At 52.7% G+C, this 25,595-nt stretch overlaps 3 protein-coding genes across 5 annotated transcripts in view; 1 reads left to right on the top strand and 2 right to left on the bottom strand.

Annotated features, from left to right (window-relative positions):
* SH3GL1 (SH3 domain containing GRB2 like 1, endophilin A2) overlaps nt 1-1,253 on the bottom strand; it is a 30,708-nt gene extending 29,455 nt beyond the window's left edge. Inside the window, exon 1 of one of the 2 annotated variants that reach the window (XM_080566177.1) lies at nt 1,067-1,253. In XM_080566177.1, coding sequence (XP_080422303.1) covers nt 1,067-1,111 — 45 coding nt within the window. In that variant the 5' untranslated portion in view covers nt 1,112-1,253. The remainder of the gene's footprint in view (nt 1-1,066) is intronic. The other variant, XM_080566179.1, reaches the window with a different exon arrangement.
* Nucleotides 1,254-2,083: 830 nt separating this feature from the next.
* On the top strand, nt 2,084-17,272 carry CHAF1A (chromatin assembly factor 1 subunit A). Its single transcript, XM_080566168.1, has 15 exons — nt 2,084-2,278; nt 2,605-2,655; nt 2,858-3,675; nt 6,211-6,267; nt 8,372-8,613; nt 9,199-9,259; nt 9,817-9,885; nt 10,267-10,490; nt 10,961-11,129; nt 11,332-11,412; nt 11,500-11,589; nt 11,799-12,060; nt 12,649-13,136; nt 15,498-15,591; nt 16,942-17,272. Exons 1-15 carry the CDS (start codon nt 2,272-2,274, stop codon nt 17,037-17,039), a joined length of 2,811 nt encoding a protein of 936 aa, XP_080422294.1. The 5' UTR covers nt 2,084-2,271; the 3' UTR covers nt 17,040-17,272.
* Nucleotides 17,273-17,975: 703 nt separating this feature from the next.
* On the bottom strand, nt 17,976-23,186 carry UBXN6 (UBX domain protein 6). 2 transcript variants are annotated; one of them, XM_080566175.1, is made up of 11 exons: nt 23,014-23,186; nt 22,663-22,817; nt 21,859-21,920; nt 21,585-21,716; nt 21,222-21,319; nt 20,695-20,770; nt 20,525-20,609; nt 20,079-20,298; nt 19,836-19,966; nt 19,096-19,241; nt 17,976-18,587 (listed from the first exon to the last, which is right to left on the bottom strand). In XM_080566175.1, the coding sequence occupies exons 1-11, from the start codon at nt 23,094-23,096 to the stop codon at nt 18,459-18,461; spliced, it is 1,317 nt and encodes a 438-aa protein (XP_080422301.1). In that variant the 5' UTR covers nt 23,097-23,186; the 3' UTR covers nt 17,976-18,458. The 2 variants fall into 2 exon arrangements, with proteins under 2 accessions (XP_080422301.1, XP_080422302.1); XM_080566176.1 differs by lacking the exon at nt 22,663-22,817 and having other exon boundaries at nt 23,014-23,184.
* Between the last annotated feature and the right edge of the window lie 2,409 nt (nt 23,187-25,595).

The following is a 25,595-nucleotide window of genomic DNA, read 5'->3' as shown; positions in this document are numbered from 1 at the left end:
CAGGCCGTTTCCTGCACAGAGCACGCGGGCTGGGGGGAGCCAGGCTCCCGCCTCGCAGACCGCAAAATCCTTTCCTGGTCCAGCTGCAGCTTCCATCGGGGGCTTGGGAACTTCCCGGGGTTGCGCCGCAGCTGCACCCCGCTGCCACTTCACCTCCCCGGCCGCATCCTGCGCCGCCGCCCTCCCTGCCCAGCCCGACCCTTTTAATCCTCTCCCTCCTAACCTCACGCTCTGCTCGAGGACCCCGAGCACTGCAGCGGTTGAAGTTCTCCGTATTTTGAGAACATGGAGAGAACCCTCGAGGTCCTCCGGTGGTTTTTGTGCGCGGGTCGCAGCTGTGCTGGGGACGGGTCCTGCCCCGGCGAGGACGCTCAGCACCTCCCTGCCACCACCCGGGGCTGGACGGAGGCCGCGGAGGTGTGCCTGGATGGGTCCCTGCTCACGTCCCTGCCACCGCCGTGGGCTGCGTCGAGGACACGGAGCCCGTGCCTGGCTGGATCCCTGGGCTGACCGCAGCCTGGTGGCTCCGGCTCCGGTCCTCGTCCCCTTCCAGCGTCGTGCGGGGCTCGGGGAACATCTGACGGCGACGGGGATGCTGCGGCACCGGGCCGGGCCGTGCCACGGTGGCGGGGACCGGGCAGCACCGAGCCCCGCAGTGCCCCGGGACAGCCGGGAGCCCCCGGGCCGGGCCGGGCCACGGTGGCGGGGACCGGGCAGCACCGAGCCCCGCAGTGCCCCGGGAGCCCCCCAGGAAGGGCGGGCGGCGGGCACCGGACCCCATCCCGGGGCTGGGTCCCGGTACCGGCGGGGGACACCTGGAGGAGAACCGGGGGGTGCCGCACGCCCGGGTACCGAGGTGTAACGGGGGGGGGGGGCCGAAGCCGAACCCGGGGCGTTGGCGGGGGGCTACCGGAGGGGGGAACCGGGAGGGGAGGGGGGGAGGGACGGCGGCTCTGCCACGGAGCAGCGGCCCGGCAGGGGGCCACCGGCTGGCACCGGGGCACCCCGGGGGGGGGAAAGGCATCGCACGGAGCGGGACCGGCGTGGGGCGGTCCCGGTGCCTCACCTGGCTGGCCTTGTAGAACTGCTTCTTGAGCCCCGCCACCGACATGCTGCCGCCTCCACCGGCCGCCTACGGGACACCGGAGCTGGGCGGCGGGACCCGTTCGGCACAGCACCCAGCGCCCAGCGGCCACCCCCCGGCCTCCGCCGCCGCTTCCGCCGCCAGGAAGCGCCCGCCCCGTTCCCCCCCCGTCCGGTGATCCCGCGGCGCCCCCCGGTGGCCCGGCGGAGGTCCTCCAGCACCACCGAGAAGCGGCCTCCGGCGGGTAGAGCGCCGCCACCCCCGCCTTCTCCGCTCTATGTCGCGATAGACTGGGCGCGTGTCGCGGCGGAGGGAGGCTCGCATCGCGCTGTCGCGAACCAGCCTCAGTTTAGCGGGTGTCTCAAGGCGCCGGGGGCACGGAGCTCCCCGGGTCCCGGTGTCCCCCCCCGTCCCGGGAGCCCCCGTAACCGCCCCCGGTGCGGCCGCGAAGCGAAAAAACGCCCTCGGGGATAAAAATGGATAAAAACACCCAAAATTTAACAACAAAATGAACGGGGTCGGGCCCTAAAGGAGCAGCGCTGTGGCAACGGGGAGCCGCCGCGGCCAGGCCGTGGGGTCCGGGGGCGGCCAGGCCCGGCCCGGCCCGAGCCGCAGCCTCACGGACGGGGCCGGGGGGGTCTCGGGGCCGCCCCGCAGCCGCTGGGAGGCCGTAGGCGAGGCGCCCCGGGCGGTAGGCCTTCGCGTGGCCTCCGGGACTACAACTCCCAGCAGCCCCCGCGGCAGCGCCGCCCGGCCCGCCGCCATTTCGCGCATTGGCCCCGGCCCGGCGGCGGCCCGGCGCGCCGCGCGGCCCCGCCCACCCCCGCGGAACGCGTGCTGCGGCCTCCCTGCGGCCACCCCGCCCGCCCTCTTCCCCCCCACCCCGCTACCCAATCAGCGCCTCCACACGCTCGGAGCGACAAGCGCGGCGGCCAATCAGCTGCGCCGCCCGCTGTGGCCAATGAGGCGGAATGCTCGCGGAGGGGCGGAGCGGGCGGAAGGGCGGGTCACGTGGGCGCGCTCCGCCTATCAGCGCGCTCAGGCGCGGGGTCGCCCCGGCTCCCGCCAAATACGAGCGGGAGCCGCCGGGGCAGGACCGGACGGGCCGGGGCCGCTCGGGGCCGCTCGGGGCCGCTCGGCTCGGCCTCGGCCGCCGCCGCCGCCGGGAAGGGCCGTGACGCCCCGCCATGGCAGGTAGGGGCGGGCCCGGGGCCACCGGGGCCTTCCCGAGGCCTCCGTGAGGTAACAAAGGAGGCCCCGGGAGCGGGCTCGGGCCCGGTCCAGCGGGTCCCGGTTGCGGCCAGGCCGCTGCTCCCCGGGGAGCGCCGGTCCCTGAAGGCCTGAGGGGGCTGCGGCGCTTGGGGGGGCGGCAGGCTCCGTGCCTTGGGCTCGCCGCTGTCCTGGTTGTGGCGGGGGGGGGGAGGGGGGGTGCGGGGCCGGAACCGGGGCCGGAACCGGGGCCAGAACCGGGGCTGGGTGTTCGCAGCCCCTCACCGCGCTGTGCTTTTCTCCCCCCGCAGCCATGGAGTGCAGAGACAAAGCCGTCGGCCCCCCGCGGAAGCTGGTGCAAGGTGAGGCTCCGGGAAGCGTAGCGCCGGCCACGAGGCGGGCGGCCTGTCAGCCCCCGCGGCACCGAACCGGGCCCGGCCGGCTCCCAGTCCCGTGCTCAGCGCCCCGTCGGGCGTCTCGGGTCTTCCTTCCCTTTTCTCGCCCCCTCTCCCTGTCCCAGTGCCTGTACGCCGTGGTTAAAGAGGCGAATGTTCTTTGTTTCAGCCCGCCTGCCGTTCAAACGCCTGAATCCCGTGCCGAAGGAGAAGTACGACGCGGATCCCGAGGTCAAAAAAGTGAAGAGCTCACAAAGCGGTTTTGGTCCGAGTACGGATCCCTCTGCAGATGCGTCGCGTGCCTCCGTGGACAACGTGGAGAACGACTGCCAGCTGAACTCAGACGTGAATTTTGTTCCCCAGCTTGTTAACGGAAAGGGTCCGTTAGATCACTTTATCCAGAAAAACACAAAGGATAGCACAGATGGAATTGTAGTCGCTATTGACCCTGCAAGTGACTCTAGCCATAGACTAAGCGATGGTGCCGACTCTGTTGATTCTAAAGCGTCGTCATCCGTAGCTATAACTAATGGCACGCTAGGAAAAGAAACGAACGAACTGAGTTGCCCGAATTCCACCCAGAATAGCCCAATGGACGACTCAGGGGGGACTGATGCGCAGCGTGAAGCTGTAGCAAGTAAAGAGGAAGAGTTGGTAGATGGCATCCAGTCTTGTTCTGGGTTAACGAAATGCAACGACTTGGAAAACGCGAGGGTTAATCAGGGCAAACTGAAGGATATCATATTTGAGGGGAAGATGCCCGTAGTGCTCCTGGAGGATATTATGACCGCCAGATCTCCCCAGGTCACTTCTCTGGACGGAAGCGTCACATCAGAGAACGAGACTGCGGAATCATCCTATGAAGGAGACTCTGTACTTACTAATTCCTCGTTAAGCTCTCCCTCTGTGAGCTCCCCCGAGGCACAGCCTGCTGCAGAACCCAAGAGAAATACTAGTCCTTTAGCTTTCTCAACGCCTGTTAGGAAGGTTGGTCTCTTTTCTTGGGCTCTTTAAAAATGGTGACACTGTAGCTAGGTCGTACGGTTTCCAGTGATTGCCCTGAGAAGGACGAATAAGATCGTGAGAAGCGTATGGCAGGTGGTGTCTGTTTAGTTAATAATGTAACTGAGTTACTGCCACTTTGACTCCTTTTAAATTGTGTAGCTCTAAGATTTAGATCTTGGCTTAGAGCTGCTACATTTGCACGGCAGGAAGGCAACTTTAAACTCCATTACAGTTTCATTTCTTATAAAGCGGGCGTGAAATGCATGCTTAATGTTTTGGTAAATGGGATGTGAGCGGTGTTCAAAGATATGTGTCCAATAGGTGAGGTTTCACAGCCTCCATCCTGTCCTCTCTGAGCTGCTGTAACACTGTGAGAGAACGCTAACCCGGGGTAGGCTTCAGCACCAGTCAGTGCAAATACTTCTTGAGCTCTGAACTTTTCAGACTGGGGGATAGAAAACATCTTAGGTGGAACCTCGATGTGTTGACGGAGCTGCGTTTATCTGTCTGAGGACAAGCCGAGTGAGGCTGCCTTGGAGTTAAGTGTGCAAAGCCCATGCTGTCAGCCATCTTGGTGAGTGTGCACCAGCGAGCACGGGGCGTGCTGCGAGAAGTCGCCGCGCGTAGAGGAGGCAGAGCTCCTGCGGTGCTGTCGGCCCGGGAAGGCTGGGGCGTGAGCAGGGACACCTCCGTGGCGAGGGCTCTGCGCGAGCCGGGTGGCTGCGAGCGGGTTTCGTTTCAGTTTAGGGCCTGTCCTCTTAGCAAGAGACCCCCAAAGCATCATGACTTGGTGCTGAACCGAAGAGGAAGGTTTTAAAGGCAGTGATATCTGCAGGGACGGCTGAAACGGCCATGACTTGAGCAGTTAGGAAGCGCACAGGCTTCTTGGGAGTAAATCAGCGGGGTGCGAAGTGGGGATTTCTCTGGTGAGGGCCCAGTGGTCAAACTCAGGAACAGAGCGCTCCCAGAGCAGCCAGGCCTCGCCTGAAGTTAGGCCGGGGGTGGCTGGCAGTCCTGTTGTTTTTTCTCAACCACATCATTAGAGGAAAAATGAGGAAGGGATTCTGAGCTGCAGAGGTGTCGCCTTGCTGCTCGTGTCATCCCACGAGAACTGCCTTCTGCTCTCTGAAGCCTTTTAAGAAAGATTTTTATCAGCTAGCCCCCGGGGGTTTGGGGAGAGACTGTACCAGAGGCGAGGGAAGAGCTCGCTGGCCTGGAGGAGATATCAACGAGTTAGTTGGGACTTCGAGGTACCAACGCGATCGGTCTTTCTTCTGTGGCGTGGATTTTCTTGAGAAGCATTACCTGGTTTTGGGCTGTTAAAATTTGAAATCTGACTTCTTTAAAGTGCGCGCACAAACTCAAGTAGACGTGGAATATTTCCAGTATAGCAGAACCAAAAAAAAAAAAAAGTACTTGACTCCTGATGTAACCTGGCAGTGCAGCCGAGTTATTGGTTTCTCGTGGTGTGAAGTATGATCTGAGACAGCTCACGTTCTGTTTGCTGAAATGGGAAGTGTGTGCATCGATCTGTAGCTGTCTGTCCTCGTCTGTTTGTTTTTCAAGGTGGAAACAGCTTTGATAACTGAAAGCTCCTAGTTAAAAGAACTCTTACTTCCATCAGATAAGTGCAGGATCTCCTGATGCAGCTTTGCACCGTGTAAACCTCGATGTCCGAGTATAGAAAATAAAGCTTTTTGTCTGTTTTAGTTTCTTAATCCCAGGGACAAACATTCTACCTTCTGCTGAGAATGGCAGGAGAAAAGGAAGGGGTGGATATGAGAAACCAAGCCAGAATCTGCTGAAATGCAGACTGGTCAAAGACCTAACGTGTCAATGAACAGCACCGTTTGCTATTCAGACACCAAGTACCTTTCAGCCTTTTTTTTTCTTTTTTTCCCCCCCTGTAAATAATGGCTTGAGGAGAAATGACAAGTGTGACCTGTTGGGAACTTTAGGGCTGATACGCTGATACTAGCGGAGGAGTCAGAGGGCTATGATTACGAGAAGATAAAACGTGAAAAGTCCTCGTATTCAGGAAATTCTAGCCAAATATCCTGGCAATTGTAAGTGGTAGGATCAGAAAAAAAACCCTAAACTTTACTCAAAGGAAGTGACTTTGCTATAATTAAATGTTATGCCCTCTGTCATGCTCCTGTGATTTGTAGCAGCTGTAGCTTCTGTTTGTTTTCATGCACGTGGTGTTACACTGCGAGGGATACTTCAGGGCTGAGAAACCAGAGGGATTTGTTTATGCAAAATTTGGTAATACGAGGGCTTAACGTAAACTGAAACAGTTAGACGTGTTCAGGCCTAAATGTAAATCAGTGAGATTAGATATGCCTGAACTGTATTCTTACATCCTATACCGAAGGAATTGTGAAGTTGCTGAATATACTGATCTGAAAGAGTAATGTAAGGGTAATTCAGATGAAGGTTGCTGGATTTTTAGGACTCTTAGTGTCGTGTGAAGAGGAAGTGACGTGGATCTCTAAAACTTGCATTTTGTGTTTTCAGGTACCTCAGAAATTCCACAAAAGCTCTGCGGAGAAGGAGAAGCTGAGATTGCAAAGAGTAAGGCATTTTCACTGACATAGAAAACTAACCTGCTGTGCTTTTGCGTTGAATAGTAAGCAAAGCCCTTTGCGTTTCATTTTGGTCCACTTAAAACATCTCTTTTCCTGGCTTTCCTGACTGATGAATATGGAAGAACCTTAATGCATGCAGTTAAAGTGCTCAGCGTGTTCCAAAGCTCCTTAATGCATACATAATGACGTGTGGGTGGCCTGCACTGCATTCCTGGGCACTTCAGGAAGATATTAAGGAACTGTAAATGTTGCTGCCTGCTTGTCAAAGTGCTTTTTGAGATATATATATATTTTTTTTTTTCAAACCCTTCCAGAGAGAGTAGGTGCAGCCCGCGAGGCGGACAGACACAGGTGAGACCCTCAGGAGCCTTCGGTTAGGGCTGGTTCCTGCCTCGCCGTTCTCACCCCTCTGCCTTTGAGCCACAAAACCGTGTCTGCTCCTCGTTAGTACGTGAGGCGAACGGGCTGCTGCTCTTAGGGCTTGCTGAGGAAACTGTTGGAAGCCGCTGGAAGCGCTGAAGCCGCGGTCTGGGTTTGCTAGGCAGAAAAGTCTGTTCCACAACGACAAGGTGCTGTAATAATTCCGTCCATTCCGCTTCCAGTTGTGAAATGCTAAATCTAAAGGAAGCTGCTGCGTCACATGGAGCTCTTGAGCAGGCAGCTCTGTAGGAGTGGGCTCTGCAGGCTGAGGAGCTGCCTGTTGTTTTCGCTGCAGCTAGCAAGGCCTGGGCTTCTGGCTTCTTCTGATGTTTCTTAGGAACTGGTTTATAAAGTTGGTCTGTTGCGTTTTTTTTCTGGGAGTTATAAGTGGCTGAGCGTGCTAGGGTGCTTGCTTTTCGCACTGCCCCATATAGAACTCCAATCTGCGGCGTTCTTCCCTGATTTATGTAACGTATATTTATATAAACAGCGGCATGTGAGAGCGTTGAGAGTGGAAGCTTTATTGTGCTGAAAAGCAAACCAACCTGCCAGCCCCGCTGCCAGCTCTGCAGCGCTTCCCAAAGCTACCTGGTGGATTTTCACTGACTGCCGTGACTCAGTTCTGACAATGATGCTTCTTTCAAATGACTGCCAACGTTGTGTCAGCGGCGCATTGCGATGCCATTCAGTCCTCTCAGTGCTGCCAAGGAAGCTAAGATGTGAAATAAACAAAAAGAAATTAGAAATACACCATAAGGGCGCTTGTGTGTCTGAGCACAGCCACAGCCTAGTTTCCTGGTGGAATTACCAAGGCCTACGGTATAGGGGAGTTATTTTCCTCTATTCTGTCATTTTTAGTAAGCGTGCCACGTTCTCGTTTATGTGTCGGTAGAGCCATAATGAGGGGATGAAATACTGTGAATGGAGACGCTTGCTGTGTAATCTTCCCCCGTTGTTCCCACAGTACCCCTTAAAAAAGCTCCCAGCCCCTCTCACTGCCTGCTTATCGGAAACGAACTGCCACAAGCGGCATTTTTGGTTAGTTTCAAGCCTAATAAAGCAGCTGCACAATCCAGTGTTTGGAGACTTGTGTTACTGCCTGAGATCATGAAAAGCAGTCAGAAAATCCTTGTGGGCTGATAACACAATCAGATAAAATTCACTCTTCAAATTTATAAATTCACTCTTTGAATTTATATAATGGCAGGCATGCACAGGTAGAAAAGCACGACAGCTTAGCTCACGGGGTGTGTGTTTCCAAAATACTCTTTGGAAACAATCTGCTATGTTTTTAAAGTAATAAAAATTCTCTCCTGTGCAACTTTCCCCAATACTACGTTGATAACGAAGATGACTCAAATACAGAGCGAGTACAAAGCGTCCTTTGATGCTTAGGAAGTGAGAATGTCTGTTTTTAGGGGAAGAAGTTAATGCCTTCAGAAAGAGTACGAGATCAGTACAAGAGGGCTGAGCTAGCTGAAGCAGCACGTAGCTGCGGTTAATAACATGTCCTGCACGAGCTCAAAACTGTTGCAGGTCAGGCACTGGGTGCAAGAATCCGCTGTAGCATCTCAGCTGGAAAAATTGCATCCTTATTTTTACTCATGTTTGTCTGCCAGCAGCTACTGTGCATGAAAAGCCACCTGCTTAATGGCTTCTTTCTGAACTAGGACCAGGAGCGTGCCGACAAGCTGCAGAAGCTACAAGCGGAAAGGGAGGAAAAGGGAAGGCTGAAGGAAGAGGCAAAAGCCGCGAAGGAGCGAGCCAAGGAAGAGGCGAAGAAGAAAAAAGAGGAAGAGAAAGAGTTGAAAGAGAAGGAAAGGAGAGAAAAGAAAGAAAAAGAAGAAAAGGAAAAAGCTGAGAAGTTGAGAGTGAAGGAAGAGAAACGCAAGGAGAGGCAGGAAGCTTTAGAGTAAGTGGTGTGGCTCCTACAGGCCGTGGGGAATAATGTGTAACTATGTGAGCACCTCTGCATGCGCACCCTAACTTTCAGGGGCTGTACCAATCAAACAACAATGCCTCTTTGTCACGGAATTTATTTTAAGCGATGAAAGACTGTGCCAGAATGTAGGCTCAGCTCTACTACACCGCTTTTTGCTTGCAGACTGACCTGGGCTTCTGATCTGAAATGGCTGAAAAGAGCTGTCACGCTCCACTGAGTTTTCCCTTCGTGACCAGGCTTGCTCCTGGCTGCGTTTTGCTGGCACCGGTGGCCTGTCTGTTGAGGAAGTCATTTGTAACTCGATAACATAGTAAATAAATGCCTCCTCTTGCTATTGAGGAGGGTTTGAAGCAGCCTAGCTACTTTGTGGCTAAAACAGGTCAATGTTTGCTCTAGAAGGAATGAAAAGAGTCTTAGGCATTTAACCAAGTGTGGCTCTTGGCTGAATTAACAGATTATTGTCTTGTTTGGTGTGATATGGTCAAGGTACAGGGCTTCTCAGCTCAAGTAAATGCTTTGTGGTTTGTGACAACTGAAATGAATTTTGTATTTAAGGGCAAAACTTGAAGAGAAGAGAAAGAAAGAAGAGGAGAAACGGTTAAAAGAAGAAGAAAAGGTAAATGCTTTCTCTCAGCTCTTCTGTTCCGGTGAAATGCTGTTAATGGGCTCCCTGGCATCCTGCTGAGTGCTGCTGGGCTGCTCACAATGACTTCCACATTTACTGCTTTGCTCTCTCGGAAGTTCTCCAAGCAGCGTACCCTGCATTGGTGCCCCTCACGCTGTCCTGCTGCTTGGGAACGAGCGTGTCCGTTTGGACCTGGTGGTGCTGCTCCACCACTTGCATTGTGCAGGTTTCTTGCCTGTTTTGTTTGTAGATATTGGTGTACCTGATTTATCTGTTCAGTTCTTCCTGCATCTGTTTTTTTGTTGTTTTTATTTTTTTTCCAATGCCTGTAAATGAACTCCACCCCTTGTCTTAGTAATGACGCTGGAATCCACGTAGGTGTGTTACAGAAAGCGATTACTTTTTTATTGAGTTACGGGAGCTGGTAAATAACTGAACTTTGTTTTATACCTCATTAGATTTGACACTGGGTCATGCCTGAGTTCACTTTGAATGATAAGGCCTTGTCCTATCTTTGTTCATAGTTTGCATTTTTGTTCTGACTTTAGCGTATTAATGCACAGAAAGCAGAGATTACAAGATTCTTCCAGAAACCAAAGACTCCGCAAGCCCCAAAGGTGAGGTGTTTGTATTTTTGTTGGCCACCTTACACGTACACTGATTTTCCTCAGATCTGTCTCTTAGAGCTTCTTTGGTGCACAAAGCATTAACATTTCTTGCTTCCTAATCTTAAAAACGTAGAGGGTTTAAAAAAAAGTCTGTGACCAGAGCAGAGATGGCAAAAGAAGTTTGTTGTTGCATTAGTAAAAATCTCAACTTTGTCTTCTGCTACGTTGGCTGTGAAGACTTAAATTTACTTAAGACCTGTTGGAGGGGCTTAACCCACATTGTCAATCAAACATCAGTAAAGTGGTGTCTTAGACTTGTGTATGTTTTATCTGTTGGTACTACAGTTTCTCAGGTGTTCAGACCCTAACAATCCTCACTTACTCTTTCAGATTCTTGCTGGCTCTTGTGGAAAGTTTGCTCCTTTCGAAATTAAGGAGAACATGGTCTTAGCTCCCCTCTGTCGTATTGCCCTCGATTCAGACCTCTTAGAACAGCTGGATCAGCTCCTGCGCGCACAGAATAGCGAAGTTTCTTTCTTGAGAGACCTAAAGTGTCGTAAACCTCGTAAAACTGGACCTACTTTTGTCAATAACAGTACTGACATAGTAAACAGGTCAGTCTGGCTTGGGGCTTTTCTTTGCTTTTGTATAATGAAGAGGAGATTGCTTTCAAAGTAGTTTTATACTAATATTAGAGACGCAGTTTTTCTTTTGGTACTTGTTTTGTCTGAGATTTATTTTCATGGGGAAAGTGTGTTATAATGTGGACTTCATTCTATATAATGTTTCAGGCAGCTCCATTTTGGCACTGGACACTACTTGTCTTAGTGGTGTTCATCTTGCATAGTTTTAAAAAATAAACAGATAGCCAAGGCAGAGCTGCTGTTGCACGTAGTGTCGTGGTTAAGGAGGGTGGGAGCTTGTCTGGAACTCCTGTTCTTGCAAGCCAGTTGTGAGTGCCTGTTCTAACGAGCTCAAGCCCTGGGTTGGTGTCCTGGCTGAGCTGAAACTTTCTAAAAGCTATTTTCGTGAGCATCAGGGGAGCATTCTGTAAGTACTGAAGACAGTCCTTTTGCTTCAACAGCGATGTGGTGGTAGTGGCTAACTGCAAAACAGATGCCGTTCCTGAAAGGGGGAAGTTTGGTAGAATGAAACTTCTGCAGTTTTGTGAGAATCACCGTCCTGCATACTGGGGCACTTGGAACAAGAGAACCACTACGATCCGTCCCAGGAATCCTTGGTCAAAGGACTGCGTAAGTATCTTACAGGCAACGTAGTCAAATTCTTTTCTTCCTTTATGCTCTTGAAGTGAATATATGGTGTTCACGTCCACCTGTTCTCTGGGATTTCTGATCCACTTGCATGTTCCCTCTTGCTATTGAGTTTTGGAACGCCCGGCTCTAGCATCATACCCTCAGACTGACAGAAGTGGAATATTGGTGTGTTTCATTCTAGAAACTACTGGACTACGAAGTAGATAGCGATGAAGAGTGGGAAGAGGAGGAACCTGGAGAAAGCCTTTCCCATAGCGAAGGGGTGAGGTTTCTGTGTGGTGGAAAAAGAGCTTTTGGGGAACAATTGCGCTTGTCGGTGTGACTTCTAAAAAGCAAAGTTTATTTTTAGGACGATGAAGAGGAGGGAGAGGATGAAGATGACGACGATGGGTTTTTTGTACCCCATGGGTACCTATCTGAAGATGAAGGAGTGACAGAAGTAAGTGAACTGGTTGTCACTGGATTTCCATCTATGCCTCCAGTGTAAAACACATTAAATATTGACGTGTAGGCAGGGACGTAACTCAGCTCTGGTCTGCGTGAGCAGACTTGTGTAACTCGGGGAACACACTAAAGATACCGGGTTTTAAAGAACTTTTTTTTTTCCTGGGATGCTTGTATCAAGTTCTTTCTCACCTGCGGCTTTAGGAGTGTGATCCAGAGAATCAGAAGGTCCGTCAAAAGCTGAAAGCAAAGGAGTGGGACGAACTGATGGCCAAGGGGAAGAGGTTTCATGTTCTACAGCCTGTGAAAATTGGCTGCGTCTGGGAAAGCGCAGAGAACGACAGCAGCACAAACGCAGACCTGAAGGTTCTCCAGCAGTTCACAGCATGCATCCTGGATTTACCCCTTGCAGAGGAAGACCAGCAGATACAAAAATGTAGCAAAAAAAGAGCAAAAGATCAACAAAGTAAGACATAAAGGGCTAAGTAATTGCATTTATGCACTGCTGTGCTCTGCTTTTGAGATAGTGGAATTTTGTTTCAAGTTATAATGTCAGGATGACCTGCTTATGACACATTTGAAATTCAAGTAATCTCTGTGAGATCTCTTGAAAATGAGTTTTCTGTCATGGCACCCCATAGGGCCTTAGTTACTCCTCCAAAAACTCTTCCTTCAGATAATCAAGCAAACAAAGCCAACAAGACTTTGGTAGGCTTGGATTTAGGATCACTTACTGGAAGAGCTTGAGCCCGCTTACCCGTGGATTCTTCAGGGAGAGAGGATTTGGTTTGTGAGAGACATTTCAGTCCTCTGTGTAGTTAACGCGAGGATGCAAATGATTTATGAAAAGGCTATAAGAGGGGTTGGGACTTTCACTTTTGGGTCAACTCTTATTGAGGTTGATGCGTCTGTATCAGGTTCAGCTCCTGTTACAATCCCATACCTAAAATCTCAACCTATTTGTCGTCTTCTGTGCACAGATGGGTTATGTCAGCCTGGCTTTTTTTCACCTTTGAGTCTTCCCCACAACCTTTGTGCAACCTTTTCTTTGCAGTCCTCGGCCAGCTGCTGCCGTTGCTCCACGGGAACGTGAACGGGAGCAAAGTGATCATCCAGGAGTTCCAGGAGTGCTGCCGGCAAGGACTGTTCAGCGACGTGACCGCGGCTGCCGACTGCGGAGACACCAGCCCTGTGAGTCCCCACGCGTCCCGGCCGCAGACGCCTGTTGGCGAGGACAGCGGTGTCCCTTCCAAAGCCAGGCTAAAGCGAATCATTTCCGAGAACTCTGTGTATGAGAAGAGACCCGAATACAGGATGTGCTGGTACGTCCACTCGGAGGTGCTGAAGAGTTTTGATCAGGAGCACCTCCCTGTCCCTTGTCAGTGGAACTACGTCACCCAAGTCCCTTCTTCGGGAAAGGAGGACAGTGGCAGCGTGCCGGGCACGGCACTCGTGCAGACCACGCCTGTGCCGGTGAAGAGGAAGCCCACTGGAAGCATGTGCATCACGAAATTCATGAAAAGGCCCCGGGGTGCTGAACAGGTGAGCTGCTTTGGCAACGCTCTCCCCGATAAAGGGCGGTGGGAACGTAGCTGCGCATCCTCAGTAGGCGAGCGGTCTGGCATGCCTCCTAGGTTGGCCTAGAGCTGCCATCAGAATCAAGATATTGAGCTCTAGAAACCACGCTTCAGACAAAAAGACCCAATTTGTGGGGAAAAAGTGAAACTGGGCACCTCTAAAGAGGTGGCTTTCTTTTTCTCGCCCTGTAGCTTGGCCTGTTTCATTTGAAACGTTGCTCTCCTGCTGTTCTTCTACTTTCTGCTGTTTGGCAGCGATTGCTTCCAAGCCGTGAATAGTCGGAGTGTCTGCTTGGCTGTGGTTTTACAGCTGGCTGTAATTTGCGTGCAGGTTTTTCTGTGTGTGTATGGCTGCCAGATGTGTAGCCAGGGCTGGTGACTTGCATCGGTTGCATGTGCGCCGATTAAACGTGATTCCTAGGTGCTGCAGCTCAACCCTTAACAGTCTGTAAAGCCTCAGGCTTACGCCATGGTGTATAAAGCTGGATTTCAAGAGCTGGTTTAAAAAAAAAAAAAGAAAGAAATCACAGGAACCAAATGAGATGGATTTGGAGTAGTTGCTCTTCCAGTTCTGAGCTTTGTTTTGGCCTTCCTGCTGTGGTTACCCCCGAAAAGCAGAGGTGAACACACAGCATTAAGAGCTTAATTATCCAAAAGGATGGTTGAAAAGTACGTGATCGCTGCTTTAGCTGTGTGATTCTCTGTCACGCACTTAAGACCGAGGCTTTAGATCCTGAAGCCTGGTATTAGCAACTGGTAGCCTCCAAACCTACAGGCAGGACTGGTTTGCACTCTTCAGTGGATTTATTCATAATCCCCTGTGGACAAGGGTGAGAAAAGCCTCACACGAGGCTTTTCATGCTTTTCTTTCCCACTTTATCCTTAATTTCTGGGGCTCTTCTACTGAAGAAGCTCCGCAATCAAGTACAAGCACTGATAGGGATCAGAGATTTGTGAGAAACTGTTCAGCCCCCGAACTCCATCTGCTTGGGTTTTTTCATATGCACTAAATAAAGGCAGAGATTTAAAAAAAAAAAGTCTGCTTGGCACCCACTGGAGATTCTGCTCCTAACAAATTGCTTGAGCAGAAATAGCGAAACAAAGGTTTTTAGTGGAGTTGCACCATTGGCCTGAATTCTCCAAAGCTCTCGGAAGCACCTCGGTTGCCCCTGTGAGGTGTGGTGCAGCGCAGCTCGGAGAAAAGGCGGCAGGCTCCTGGAAGCCTTTCGTGCCCCGTGCCTAAATCAGCGCTGCTCGGGTACTGAGCTCCCATCCTGCCTGCCCAGCTGGTGGAGAAGCTGGAGAACCTGACAGCCTCGACCTGCCGATTGCTCTTATCCGTGGCTTGTAGAACTCTGCTGTGAAGCTCACTCCAGGGCTTTTGTAAGTAAAGGTGCTCTTACGTAAGCTGCAGAGAAAGAAAAACTCCTTCGAGTGGGCAATACCTACACGTGTGTAGGAGGGGAATGCTGAATCTGAGAAGTGTGACTTCAGCGACAGCTGTAAACTTACCATTTCTGGTCTGGAATTAAATGGGCTTTAAGGTCCCCTTAACCTGTGGTTAATGGTCCCCAGACCATTCTGAGATTCTATAAAATTGTGTGGATAGGGACCAAAGTCTACCTCAGAGACTTTCATTCCACGGTTCCAATTAAAGGAAAAGAGAAAAAGGAACAAAAAAAAAACTTGGAGCTGTTCAGTGCTGGGCAACTTCAGTTGGCATTTCTCCTTGCGTTCTTTTTTTTTTTTTCTGATTCAAAATGAGTGGTTTGTGCTGCTCCTGAGATCGGGTCACCCAGGGAAGAACTGTCGTCCCTCCCTGAATAAAAGCCGACTGACAAAGATGAAAAGTCAGGGGAGAGAACAAGCGTATATTTGACAGGCAAAAGTCCCTTTCCATCTCCAGAAGCAAAATAGCATCAAAAGAAATCAAGGTGGGGGGGGGGGGGGGGGGGGGGGAGAAAAAAAAAGAAAAGGACAAAACCGAGTCGGATTTTAATTGAGGTTTGAACTCGCTTTCAGATGTGTGGGCTGCTCGTTGTTTTGTGTACCAGGGGAACATCTTGGAGCAGAAGCTTGGCGTGCTTCCTGCTGTACGCGCCATCGCAGACTAAGCCCTTTACCACAAGGCGACGTCTGCTGAAGCCAGGGGTTGCTTTTCTCGCTCTTTTTTTGTTGTTGTTGTTCTTACAGTGATGCCTGCCTGCTCAGCTGGTAGTGAGGAGTGACCGCTGCAGCCCCACCCGGCGTTGGCTGCGCTGGGTCTCGTGCTAGCGCTGTCAGCTCGCCGTCACGCACCTGATACCTTTTTTTTTTTTCCTTTTAGGCTGAAGCTATGGACATGGATGGATTTCAGGCGGACACTGAGGAAGATGAGGATGACGACGACTGCGTAATTGTGGATGTACAGCCAGGCAAAGGTGGGAAAATCATTGCTAGCAGTCCCTTGGCAGGCGATCGCTCCCAGAAGGGAGAGCACAGTGGAGCAGGGACTGTAGCTAAACCTGGTGCTGGTTTTCTGCCACAGTTTCTCCAAGCTTTGTGCTCTTTCCTGTAGATGTTTTGTTCAGGATATTTTTGTGCTTTTTATGATTTATTCTGGATGTTTCTTTGATTTTCACGCTTTTCTCTAATCTGCTCTCGCCCTTTTTCCTTTCTCCCTCCAAATGACTAAGCAAAGCGCTTGTGAATAGCAATCACCTGCCAGTGTTACTGCTTGTTTCTGATAGAAAAGTGAACGTTGGGATCAGTATAAGCAGATCCACTTAATATTGGTAACTGCTGCTGAGAAGGGCTGGTCTCTGGGGCTTGCACGCTCAGTTCAGCGCTCCTCCAGGACTGACAAGGGTTGGAGTGTAGCTTTGCTGCCTTCTTGAAGTCTTAAGTGCATGCTGAAGTGTCTGTTCTGAAGGAAATAACATCAGATAATAACCAAGCTCTCAGATGTTTGACACATGAGCACTCTGATTACCACTGTGCAGCTTTGTGGTAGAATCTAAGCAGTTGTTTATATTTGTGTCCCAGTTATCTCTTGGAAAAGGGTTTTCAAAAGCTCTCCTGCTATAGTGTATCCTTTCAGGCTGCAGATTCAGAAACAGTGGGATGAGGAAATGGAGCGGCTCCTTTCATCTCAGCGAGGCTTTAGATACGTGTGCTTGATCATACAGATCAATGGCTTAACACAAACCACATGCAGCCCCTCTAAATCACTTTTAAAACCTCCAAGCTCCTCCTTACAGCTCCACAATAGCTCGGTCACAATGCTACTCGCCCAACCTGAATTAAGCAAAGTGGTGGGTTTTTTTGTTGGGCAGCTCCTCTAATCGATAGATAAGGACCTGTGCATATTCCCAGAGTATTAAATTCTCGGGTGTTTGACCCGTTCTAGGCACACCTTGGGTCTCCTTTCTGTCTGAGCTGGTGTTGGATCTGTCCTCTCCCTTCCCTAACAGACAATGCAGCTGTTTGGCAAGAAGCTTCGCGTTTAATCTTAAGCTGCTTTTGCTTCTTCCATGACTGCAGTGGGGTGAAAGCCTTCCTGCAGGCTTGCAGCTTCTTGTGCTGAGGGCTCTGGTGCTGTTTGGTAGCGGCTCTGCCTGGCTCTAAAGCGCTAAAAAGATGGAGGAGATCCCTTTTAGGTTCGAAGTAATCTTACTCTGCATTGGTGTCACCCAGTGCTGAAACTGCAAGCATGTATGCGTGGCAGTAGTCAAATTCCACTGGTTTAATGAGGATTTTGTTTAAAAAACAAAACATTTTCTACTTTGCAGATTCTACGTTGGCAGTTACTGAAACAGCTTCAGCATCCAGTGGCACAACTGCTGCTCCTCAGGACACCAGCACGGTCAGCCCACCTAATACAGTTTGAGACTTAAATGCCTACTAACTTCTCTGTATGTATGTAGAATTACTTAGGAAAATTTTAAACCTTGTGTATCTTTGAACAAGATACTTGAAAGTATTCCATATTTCTTGTAAAGAGAAGACAGCACTTTGTTCTGCTTCAGACCAGATGGAAGCTTAAATTTTTAGCTTTAGTTTTTAGCTTAAAAATATTGCGTATTAATCTGTCCTTAATAAAGCATTATTGAAATTTTGATACTTCTTTGTAATGGAAGGTATCTAAGTTATCTCTAAAACTAGTGGAGGGGTTTTGAACTAAGCTTATTGTGATGCCTCTGGGGAATTTCTCTGTTCATAATGTTGTATAGCATGCCCTTGGGTATAAATGATGTACAATTATATTTGAATTTATGCGCTCTCTGTTATCCTGCTTGTGGTCTGTCTTGCTACAGAGAACAGGAGCAGGCTTTACCTTTGGAAGAGAAAAAAACCTGCAAGCTGTTTCTCCTATTTTGTGACAACCTGGCATGTAATACCAGGCTTAGTGACAGATTATTGGTCTCCTGTACTCATGGCTGCAACAGAAGTTGTATGTGTATATAAAAGCTGGTTTCTACCCCACAGAAGAACTTTAAGATTTAAGCATAAAGGAATGAACTAGCAGCAGACTTGCTAATGAATGTAACAACCTTCCTGTGTTTCTTTTTTTTAATTTTTCATGAGGCTTGTGAGTTGATGAATGAGTTCCCTAAATAGCAGCTGTAGTCTGAGGTTCAGTGGGACAAGGCAGCAGAAATAGCTCCTGATGTTTTAGCCTCCCAGGCTGTCCCTCGCTTTGTCTGCAGGTGCCCTGAAGCAAGAAGGTGAGAGAGAGGTGTGATGCCACAGCACGTGATGTGATGATCACATCTGAAATTCAAATGTGTAAGAGCAGTGCAGTTCAAAGAACTTTAAACAAAGCTGAGTCTTTAAATATCCCATTTAATTAGGCTAAACGATTTTATCTAAATATACTCTCTCCCATAGGAGTTACAGTGCACACAAAAGCAAAAGGAAAAGCTGAATTCTAAGCCCAGGCCCACAGCCAGGCTCGCTCAGTCGTAATCCAGCCTTGTATCCACACCTCCTCCCTCCGCCAAGGGAGGGAAGCAGTACTTCATCATCTCGGAAACACCTTGAGCAGTCACTGCTGGAATTTGGTCTCTAAAGCCACTAAGAGCAGTCCTGGAAGTGTTTTACTGGGCACGACTGCCGTAGTGTTTGGTTACTGAGTTGGGAAAGTGACTGCAAGGTTGGGGTACACTGGCTCAATCTCTAGCCTCCCACACTGCAGAGCTAAACCCCGGTCGGTTCTGAGGTCGCACAGCTGGAAGCTCCCCCAGTCTGTACGGAAACAGAAGGGAACAGGCTAAAACCACTGCCACTGAATCCATTCCCCTTTATTTCAAGACAGCGTCTGGACCCTAGAGAGGAGTTCTGGTTTCAGGGGGCTCGCTGGCTGTTCCTGTCCTGATGCCTGGATGTCTGACATGAGCGCTGCGTCCCAGGCAAGGGTCAGGAGGGCTGAGGGCACCTGGAACAGAGAAGACAGCGTCACCAAGCTCCGGCAATGCTACGCTTTAACCTCCTCCTAACATGCTGTGTGTGTTCGCAGAGCTGGAAAAAAATTAGCACGAGCACTTTAACCAAAAAGGATGAGTAGGGATTTGTGCAGGGAGCTCCACAGGGGACACTGCTTTGGGCTTGCTGGTGGAAGCTTTAGGCTAGAGCTGTACTGGGCTCATAATTTCTGCCGTCTTTTGCCAGTATGGATGCTTAACTGCTCTAACTGCCAGCAATTACTGCAGCCTGCACTTCCTACAGAGAGTTTGGTCCCTAAAATTCCTTCCACATCAGCCTCCTAGCCTTGAGCCAGAAGTCTTTGTGTAATTAGTTATTTGCTTGAGCTTAGAAAGAAAGGGCCAGAGCACAAGTCCTGAAAGCATAAGACAAATCCTAAATTATGAGCAGCAGCTGACCCTGACAAGGCGGGTTCTGTTCTCACACGAAGACGCCCGTGCAAGGTGCTGGCTCTTACTCACCAGCCCACACTCGTTGAAGGCCAAGTTCTCATCAGTCACTTTGAGCCCTCCAGGTCCCAGGAGCTCAAAGGGCAGCCAGTCATCTCTGAGGGCTTCTCTCACAAAGCTGTAGAGCACAGATACGGGTTCTCTTGCATAAAAAGTCCCTGCCATGAGAAAATGAGGTGTGAGATACTGAAAGAGGCTCTGGCATTTACCAAATGGAGCCTTTTGTGGGAGCTTTCACAGGGCTCTGGTACTGCTAACTCCATGAACTGCTTCAGTGGCATAAAACCAGCCCCATTTCACTGAAGTATAAAAGTAGAATTCCCAAAGAAAAATGTTCCTGCCATTGTTGCAGACCCCTGCCAGCCTGTAACAAAGAACCAGGAAAGCCTGAAATTATTTCTGGAGTTCCGTTACAAAATGTGAAGAGGATTTATGCTGTTGTATAGGCTGACACCACACAGGCAGCCCCGTGCTGGTTACTCTAACAAACTGATCTCTGAAGTGCAGCTTGCTAGCAGCAGCCTGGGCAGAGCTCATTTAATTAACAATGCCTCAAGATTCCTCCCTCTGTCAGCCCTGGCTCACGGTGCCAGCCCGGGGCAGGCGGAGGGCTCAGAGCTGGTAGGAGTCATTACAGAAGTGTTACCCAGCCCCGGTTCTGCTGCTTTATTCCATCAGCTGCGTCCGCACATCTCGAGCCCGCTATGATTTAAGCTCTTAGGCTACGAGAGAAAGGGCAAGAAGTCTTTTACCTTGGAGGATGTATCCGTCGGGAAACCTGACTCGTAGCAGGGTGTAGTTGTACTTCCGCATCTCCCTTTGTTCTTCCTTCTCTCGCATGGCTCGCGTCCTCAGCATTGAAGCCTTCTCCACTGCTTCTGTCCTTTAGATATTTAGATATGAAGTGGTTTTTAGCACGAAGGAGAGGCGCGAGGCCGTCAGGTGGCGCTGGACGCCCCCTGGGTAGTCGGGTCCCTCCCTTCGAGGCTACTCACCGGAGCCGTTGCTCGCGTTTTATCTCCTCTGCAGTGAGGTTGAAGAAGTCGTCTGGCAGCTCAAACCGAGCAGCCTCAGGCGAGGGTTTAAAGACACAGAGCTGGCGATCCAGCTGCGGCCGCACTGGCTCCGAGCTTAGAAGTTGCTCTTTGTAGTCCTTGAGGTCTTCTAACCGGGTCAGCATCTCTTCCTTCAGTACGTAGTACTCCTCTGTGGTCTCTGCAACCCAAAGCACAGGACTCGAATCTCCCGGTCATCACTTGAGTAGCGTAAGGAACAAGGATAAGGAGCTCCAGAAAACAGAGTTTGGCCTTATCACGGAGAAGACAGGGTGAGGGGCTGTTAACGTGACTGCCTTGGAGCGTGGAGCTCTTGGAGCAGCTGAAGCTGGCTGCCCCGGGGACGTCCCACCGCTCAAACAGCTTAACACACTAAAATTGCTTGCCTTGTCCCGGAACAGGCAGCGTCCTCGTCTCAAACCCAACAGCCTGGAAAAAGCTGTGTACCCCTTCCAGGCAGCTTATCCTTTCCTGGAAGAAAAGGGAAGAATGAAATGCGGTCTGCTCCAGGCCAGGAGTTCCCTAGGCAGGGCAGCTGCAGGAGCCGTGGTCTCACCTGAAACACTTTGTTCTGCAGTTTGATTTTCCGGTACTTCTCCTCCTCTGGATGGAGGTAGATGTTGTCCAAGTACCTGCGGAAAGAGGAACGGAATTCACGGATCGAAGCAGGCGCTTCAGGACGCGCTACCCCAAGGGGTAAAGATCACATTGAGTGAGACAGCTCAGAGTGTTGTGTCGCAGATAGGAGCTGAAAGAAAGTAAAAAGATAAAGTGAAAATGAAGAAATAAAGAGATGAAAGAAAGTGAAAGGGAGTGAAAGTAAAATAACATGGTTTATGCCCCAGCCAGGCAGTAGATGGGGGCGGCTGATCTCAGCCAGCAGCTCCCAAACCTCCTGAACTACTGCGCCCCCTGGGAACAGCGCAGAAGCTGACCTCATTTCACCTGACAGCACCACCCAGCTCAGACGTGTCAGGGGTTTGCGTTTGGTTTTCTTCAGACTCCGCGTTTTCTTGCTCCGGGCACCTGCCTGCTGACCTTCCTGGGGGGGACACGAGCTGCCTGCACCCAGCACCTACTCACTTGGCCATGGTCTCCACGCCCAGGCGGACTTTCTCCCGGTCCTTGTTGAAGGTGTGAATCTCCAGGACGGAGGCGGCCACGGGGTCGGTGGAAGAATACTGCGGGAGAAGGAGAGAGGCTAGTCACGGGGGGAGCTGACCTACGCGTGGGTCAGAGCTCCCCGCCTCGCTATTCGCAGTAAGTCAAAGGCAGGGGCGTTTTCAGGCAACACCTGAAGGGAGCCGCCCTCCTGGGGGACAGCGCGGGGCGGAGATTTACAAGGCAGAGGGCTCGAGGTCACTGCTGCGCTGCTCAAGGAGATCCACGCCACAGAACGGGTTCCAAAGGGAAGGAGGGAAAGGCGTGCAGCCAGCAGACCCTTACCAGCTGGATGGCCTCTCGGATGTGCTTCTCCTTCTGGTCTCTCCTTACAACCGCACCGGTCAAGGGACAGGTGAAGAAGACGCCCGAAACAGACGGTCTGACTGCCGCTTCGGTGTCTGGGAACGCCAGGTCCTGAAAGAGACCGAACAAGGTGGATCTGAAGGGAGGAAGGAAGCTCTGTAGTTTGTTTCAGCACACCTGCACAGAAGGGGGACACCGGCACTCCCAAAGCGCGCAGTTTCACGCGGTCCGGGAGCAGCGGCGTGCCTCGTACCTCTTTGTCAGTGGAGCCCCCTTTCTCACTCGCAGCTGCCTCAGCCATGAGCTCCTTCCTCACTAGGAGAGAGAAATCCCAGTTACAGGGGCAGGGGCGCAGACCCCGAGGGGTTCAGCAGAGAGCTCTGCAGCTTTGCCCCGGGGAAGCTGACGCTCCCGCGGGTGCTGTGCTCCTGGCCCAGGAGTGCACGGGCGTGTGTGACCCCATTGCTGAGAGGTTTGTCATCAGCCCCAGGAGCCGGCTTCACCGGCCAGCTAACCCTGCCTGCCTGGAAACCCCTCTCCACACTGAGAGAGGAGGCCGAGCTCAGCTCACAGAACTGTAGGGGTTGGCAGGGCCCTGCAGAGCTCACCGGGTCCAACCCCCTGCCAAAGCAGTTCCCTAGAGCAGGCTGCCCAGGGAGGCGTCCAGACGGGCCTTAAATATCTCCAGAGAAGGAGACCCCACAGCCTCCCTGGGCAGCCTGTCCCAGTGCTCCGTCACCCTCACCGGGAAGAAGTTTGTCTCGCATTTAAGCAGCACCTCCTGCGTTCCAGCTGGCACCCGCTGCCCCCTGTCCTATCACTGGGTGTCACCGAGGAGAGCCTGGCTCCATCCTGACCCTCCCCCTTTCCGTACTTACAACCATCAGTGAGCTCACCCCTCGGCCTCCTCCTCCCCAAGCCCCAGCTCCCCCAGCCTCCCCCCGGAAGGAGGACACCCCCCTCCCTTCCCCACCCCCGGGGCTCCCCGCCGGGCTGTCCCGAGCCGCTCCGAGCCCCCCGCCCGGCCCCGCCTCGGGGCCGCCCCGCGCCCCCCTACCCTGGTTCCTGATGGCCTCCTGCGACGAGGGCGGCTTGGCCTTGCCCTTCAGCTCCATGCGGGCCAGCGCCGCCGCCGCCGCCATCTGCGCCTCGTCGGTCGGTCCCTGGCGGGGCCTCGGCGCCGCCTCCGCCTTCGGCTTCTCCTTGGGGGCGCTGCGGGAGGCCGGGGCCGCTCGGGGGCAGCTCCAGGGCACCGCCGGGCCCCGTTCGCCTTCCCCCCCCCCTACCCAACGCCCCTCGGAGAGCCCCGGCGGCCCCTCCCCCTCCCCCCTCCGTGCCCGGTACCGGCCCGGCCTCCCCCCCCCCCGCCAGTACCGGCCCGGCCCCCGCAGCCCCCGCGCCCGGTTACCGGGACGGTTCCGACAGTTTCTGGCCCGGCCCCGCGCTCTTGAACTTGAGGTCGGCCTTGATCTCCTGGAAGAATTTCCGCATGGCGCCGGGCCCGGCGGCGGTGGGCCCGGACCCTACCGGCCGCCACCCCGCCCGCTTCCGCCCCGCTCTGCTCGCTTCCGCCGGAAGCGGCGGGGCTGCCGCTCTAGCCCGCCGTCTCTATGGGCGATGCGCGCGGTCCTCCAAGAGCCGCCCCGCCCCCACCCGCCGTGGAGGTCCCGGTGCCCCCTCCCCCCCCCCCCCCCCCGCTGCCCCATCGGCCCCAAAGGCACCGAGACCACCCGGGAGCGTGTCCCACAGCCCCCCAAAGCACCCCTAAGACCCCCAAACACGTCCTAAAACTCCCATCCCCCCACCCCCCCAAAATAAAACTGTCCTAAAACCTCCAATCTCCCCCCAAAAATTTCCAAACCCATCCTAAAACCCCCAAACCCGTCCTCAAACCCCCAACTCCCCCCAAATAAAAACAAACCCATCTTAACCTTCCCCAAAACCTCCAAACTTGTCCTAAAATCCCAAACCCTTCCTAAAACCTCCAACCCCCCTCCAAACCCGTCCTAAAACCCCCAACCCCACCCAAAAAAAAAACAAACAAATTAAACTCATCCTAAAACCCCCAACCCCCCAAAAAAACTCAAACCTGACCTAAAAAAATTCAAACCCTTCTTAAAACCCCCAACTTCTCCCCAAAAACTCCAAACCCGTTCTAACCCCCCCCAAAAAAACCTCCAAACCCCTCCTAAAACCCCCAATCCCCCCCCAAGAAAAACCTCCAAACCCGTCCTAAAACCCCAAAACCCTTCCTAAAACCCCCAACCCCCACCGAATCCCCAAACCTGTCCTAAAATCCCTAACCCCCAAAAAAACCTTCAAACCCATCCTAACACCCCTAATCCCTTCCTAAAACCGCAGCCATAATTCCCCCAAGGAGGCGGGTGCCACGGTGGCAAGGTGCCCCTGTCAGCCGGGCGATCCGAGAGGGCCCCGATGTGGATAAATAAGATAAAAATAACGTAATAAGTAACATAAAGTTTGGTGAAATAAAATAAAGTTTGGTTTTTCTCCACACACGGCTCCACGCCTCTAGCCGGTGGCTTGCACCAAGGGACGCCTCGTAACCCCGCTGCCTCCACCCCGCTGCCAGACGCGAATCTTGAGACAAAAATGAACAAAATAAAGTTTTATTTTATAATAAAACTTCACAGGTGGCCCTGTGCCTCCAGTGGGCAGCTCGGAGCGAGGGAGGCCTCGTGGTGGGCCGAGCGGCCGGGGGCACCCGTTACGGCCCCATAGCTCCGTCCTCCCCTGAGGCCTGCGTTAAATGACTGGGAGACACGTTGTTTTTTTTTTCTGTGAAATCCCCTAAAGTTGGTTCGAAACCAAGCAAAGGGATGGAAATCGCGTGAGGACACGCGGCCCCGCAGACAGAAGGCCGGCAGCTTGGCGAGGGTTGGCTCCACGAGGTTTATTTCCACACAGAGCCGGGCCGCAGCGGCGCCATTTTCCTGCTCGGCTCCTCCGGGGGCTGTCCGGGAACGGCTCCGTCGCGTCCCCAACACGTCCCCAGGGACCCGGGAGCTCCTCACGGTGACACCTCGGGAAACACAGAGCCCCGGGAGCCGGCTCTGTGGGTTCCCTTCCACCCAGCCCTGACTAATTTCCCCTCGCCAGCAAAGCCGCCGCGCCCGCCCCGGGTGCTGCAGGCAATGCGGCGAGCGCCCGGCCCGCGTTTGTTCTCCCTTTGCCTCTTCCCAGAGGTATGATCGCTATAAAAATAATTCCTACAACACGTGGGGGTTGTTTGGTAACACCTCAGGCCGTCACATCCTCGCACCCAGCCACTCGCTGCCATTTCATTGCCGTTTGTGCCTTCGGAGCAGTGATGGGTGAGCTTTTCTGTGACTTCACAGAAACGGCGGATAAAACGGGATTAAAAAATTGAGCTAAACCAGAGTGAACTTCCAGACTGACTCTTTATATCATTTTGCTCCAGATTAGCTGGATTTAAGTTAAAAAAAATAAAAAAATAATAAAAAAGGGATGTAAACAGGTCTAATTCCACTGCACAATTCCCATTCCTTTCTCCTATAACCACTCCTTTCCCCTATAACCACCCCCTTTCCCACAAAACCATGCCCCGGGCAGAAATCCCGTTGGCTCTGCTGTTTTGGGGGGGGCCCTTGCAGCTGCCCCCAGCTTCTGGTTACGCTGGGACTTCCCTATTTTTTTGGAAAGCTGCTGGGATTTTATTAGGTGGGCACAGCCTGCCCCAGTGCCCCCAGCCCTGACACCTGCAGGAGGGCTCGGGCTCTTCGGGCTGTGCCCCTGCCCCCAGCCAGACGGCCGCTTTTTACCCTTTTTACCCCCAAAAAAGCAGCCGCTGGGCTTGCCCCTGCTCCCCAGCACGACCCCCCCGGGGCTCCCGGTTTCATTTCAGTCCCATCAGGGCCCGGTGGCTCCCTACGGGGCATCGCCCACCCCCTGACACCCCCGGGGCTGGTGCCCCCCCGGTGTCCCCGCAGCCCCCTGCCCTTACCCTGA

Source organism: Anser brachyrhynchus (genome assembly GCF_964034855.1).
Source record: "Anser brachyrhynchus genome assembly, chromosome: 23".
Lineage (NCBI taxonomy): Eukaryota > Metazoa > Chordata > Aves > Anseriformes > Anatidae > Anser > Anser brachyrhynchus.
This window is presented reverse-complemented; position numbering and strand designations above follow the sequence as displayed.

Excerpts from the sequence above, each read along its gene's own strand:
- CHAF1A (XM_080566168.1), top strand. Across the intron at positions 11,413-11,499 it reads GCCTTTCCCATAGCGAAGGG|GACGATGAAGAGGAGGGAGA; the intron begins GTGAGGTTTCTG and ends GTTTATTTTTAG. Across the intron at positions 12,061-12,648 it reads AAGAGCAAAAGATCAACAAA|TCCTCGGCCAGCTGCTGCCG; the intron begins GTAAGACATAAA and ends TTTTCTTTGCAG.
- UBXN6 (XM_080566175.1), bottom strand. The coding sequence starts at position 23,096 with ATGCGGAAATTCTTCCAGGAGATCAAGGCCGACCTCAAGTTCAAGAGC. Across the intron at positions 20,771-21,221 it reads GGCGTGGAGACCATGGCCAA|GTACTTGGACAACATCTACC; the intron begins GTGAGTAGGTGC and ends CTCTTTCCGCAG. Across the intron at positions 20,299-20,524 it reads GCTGCCTGTTCCGGGACAAG|AGACCACAGAGGAGTACTAC; the intron begins GCAAGCAATTTT and ends TTTGGGTTGCAG.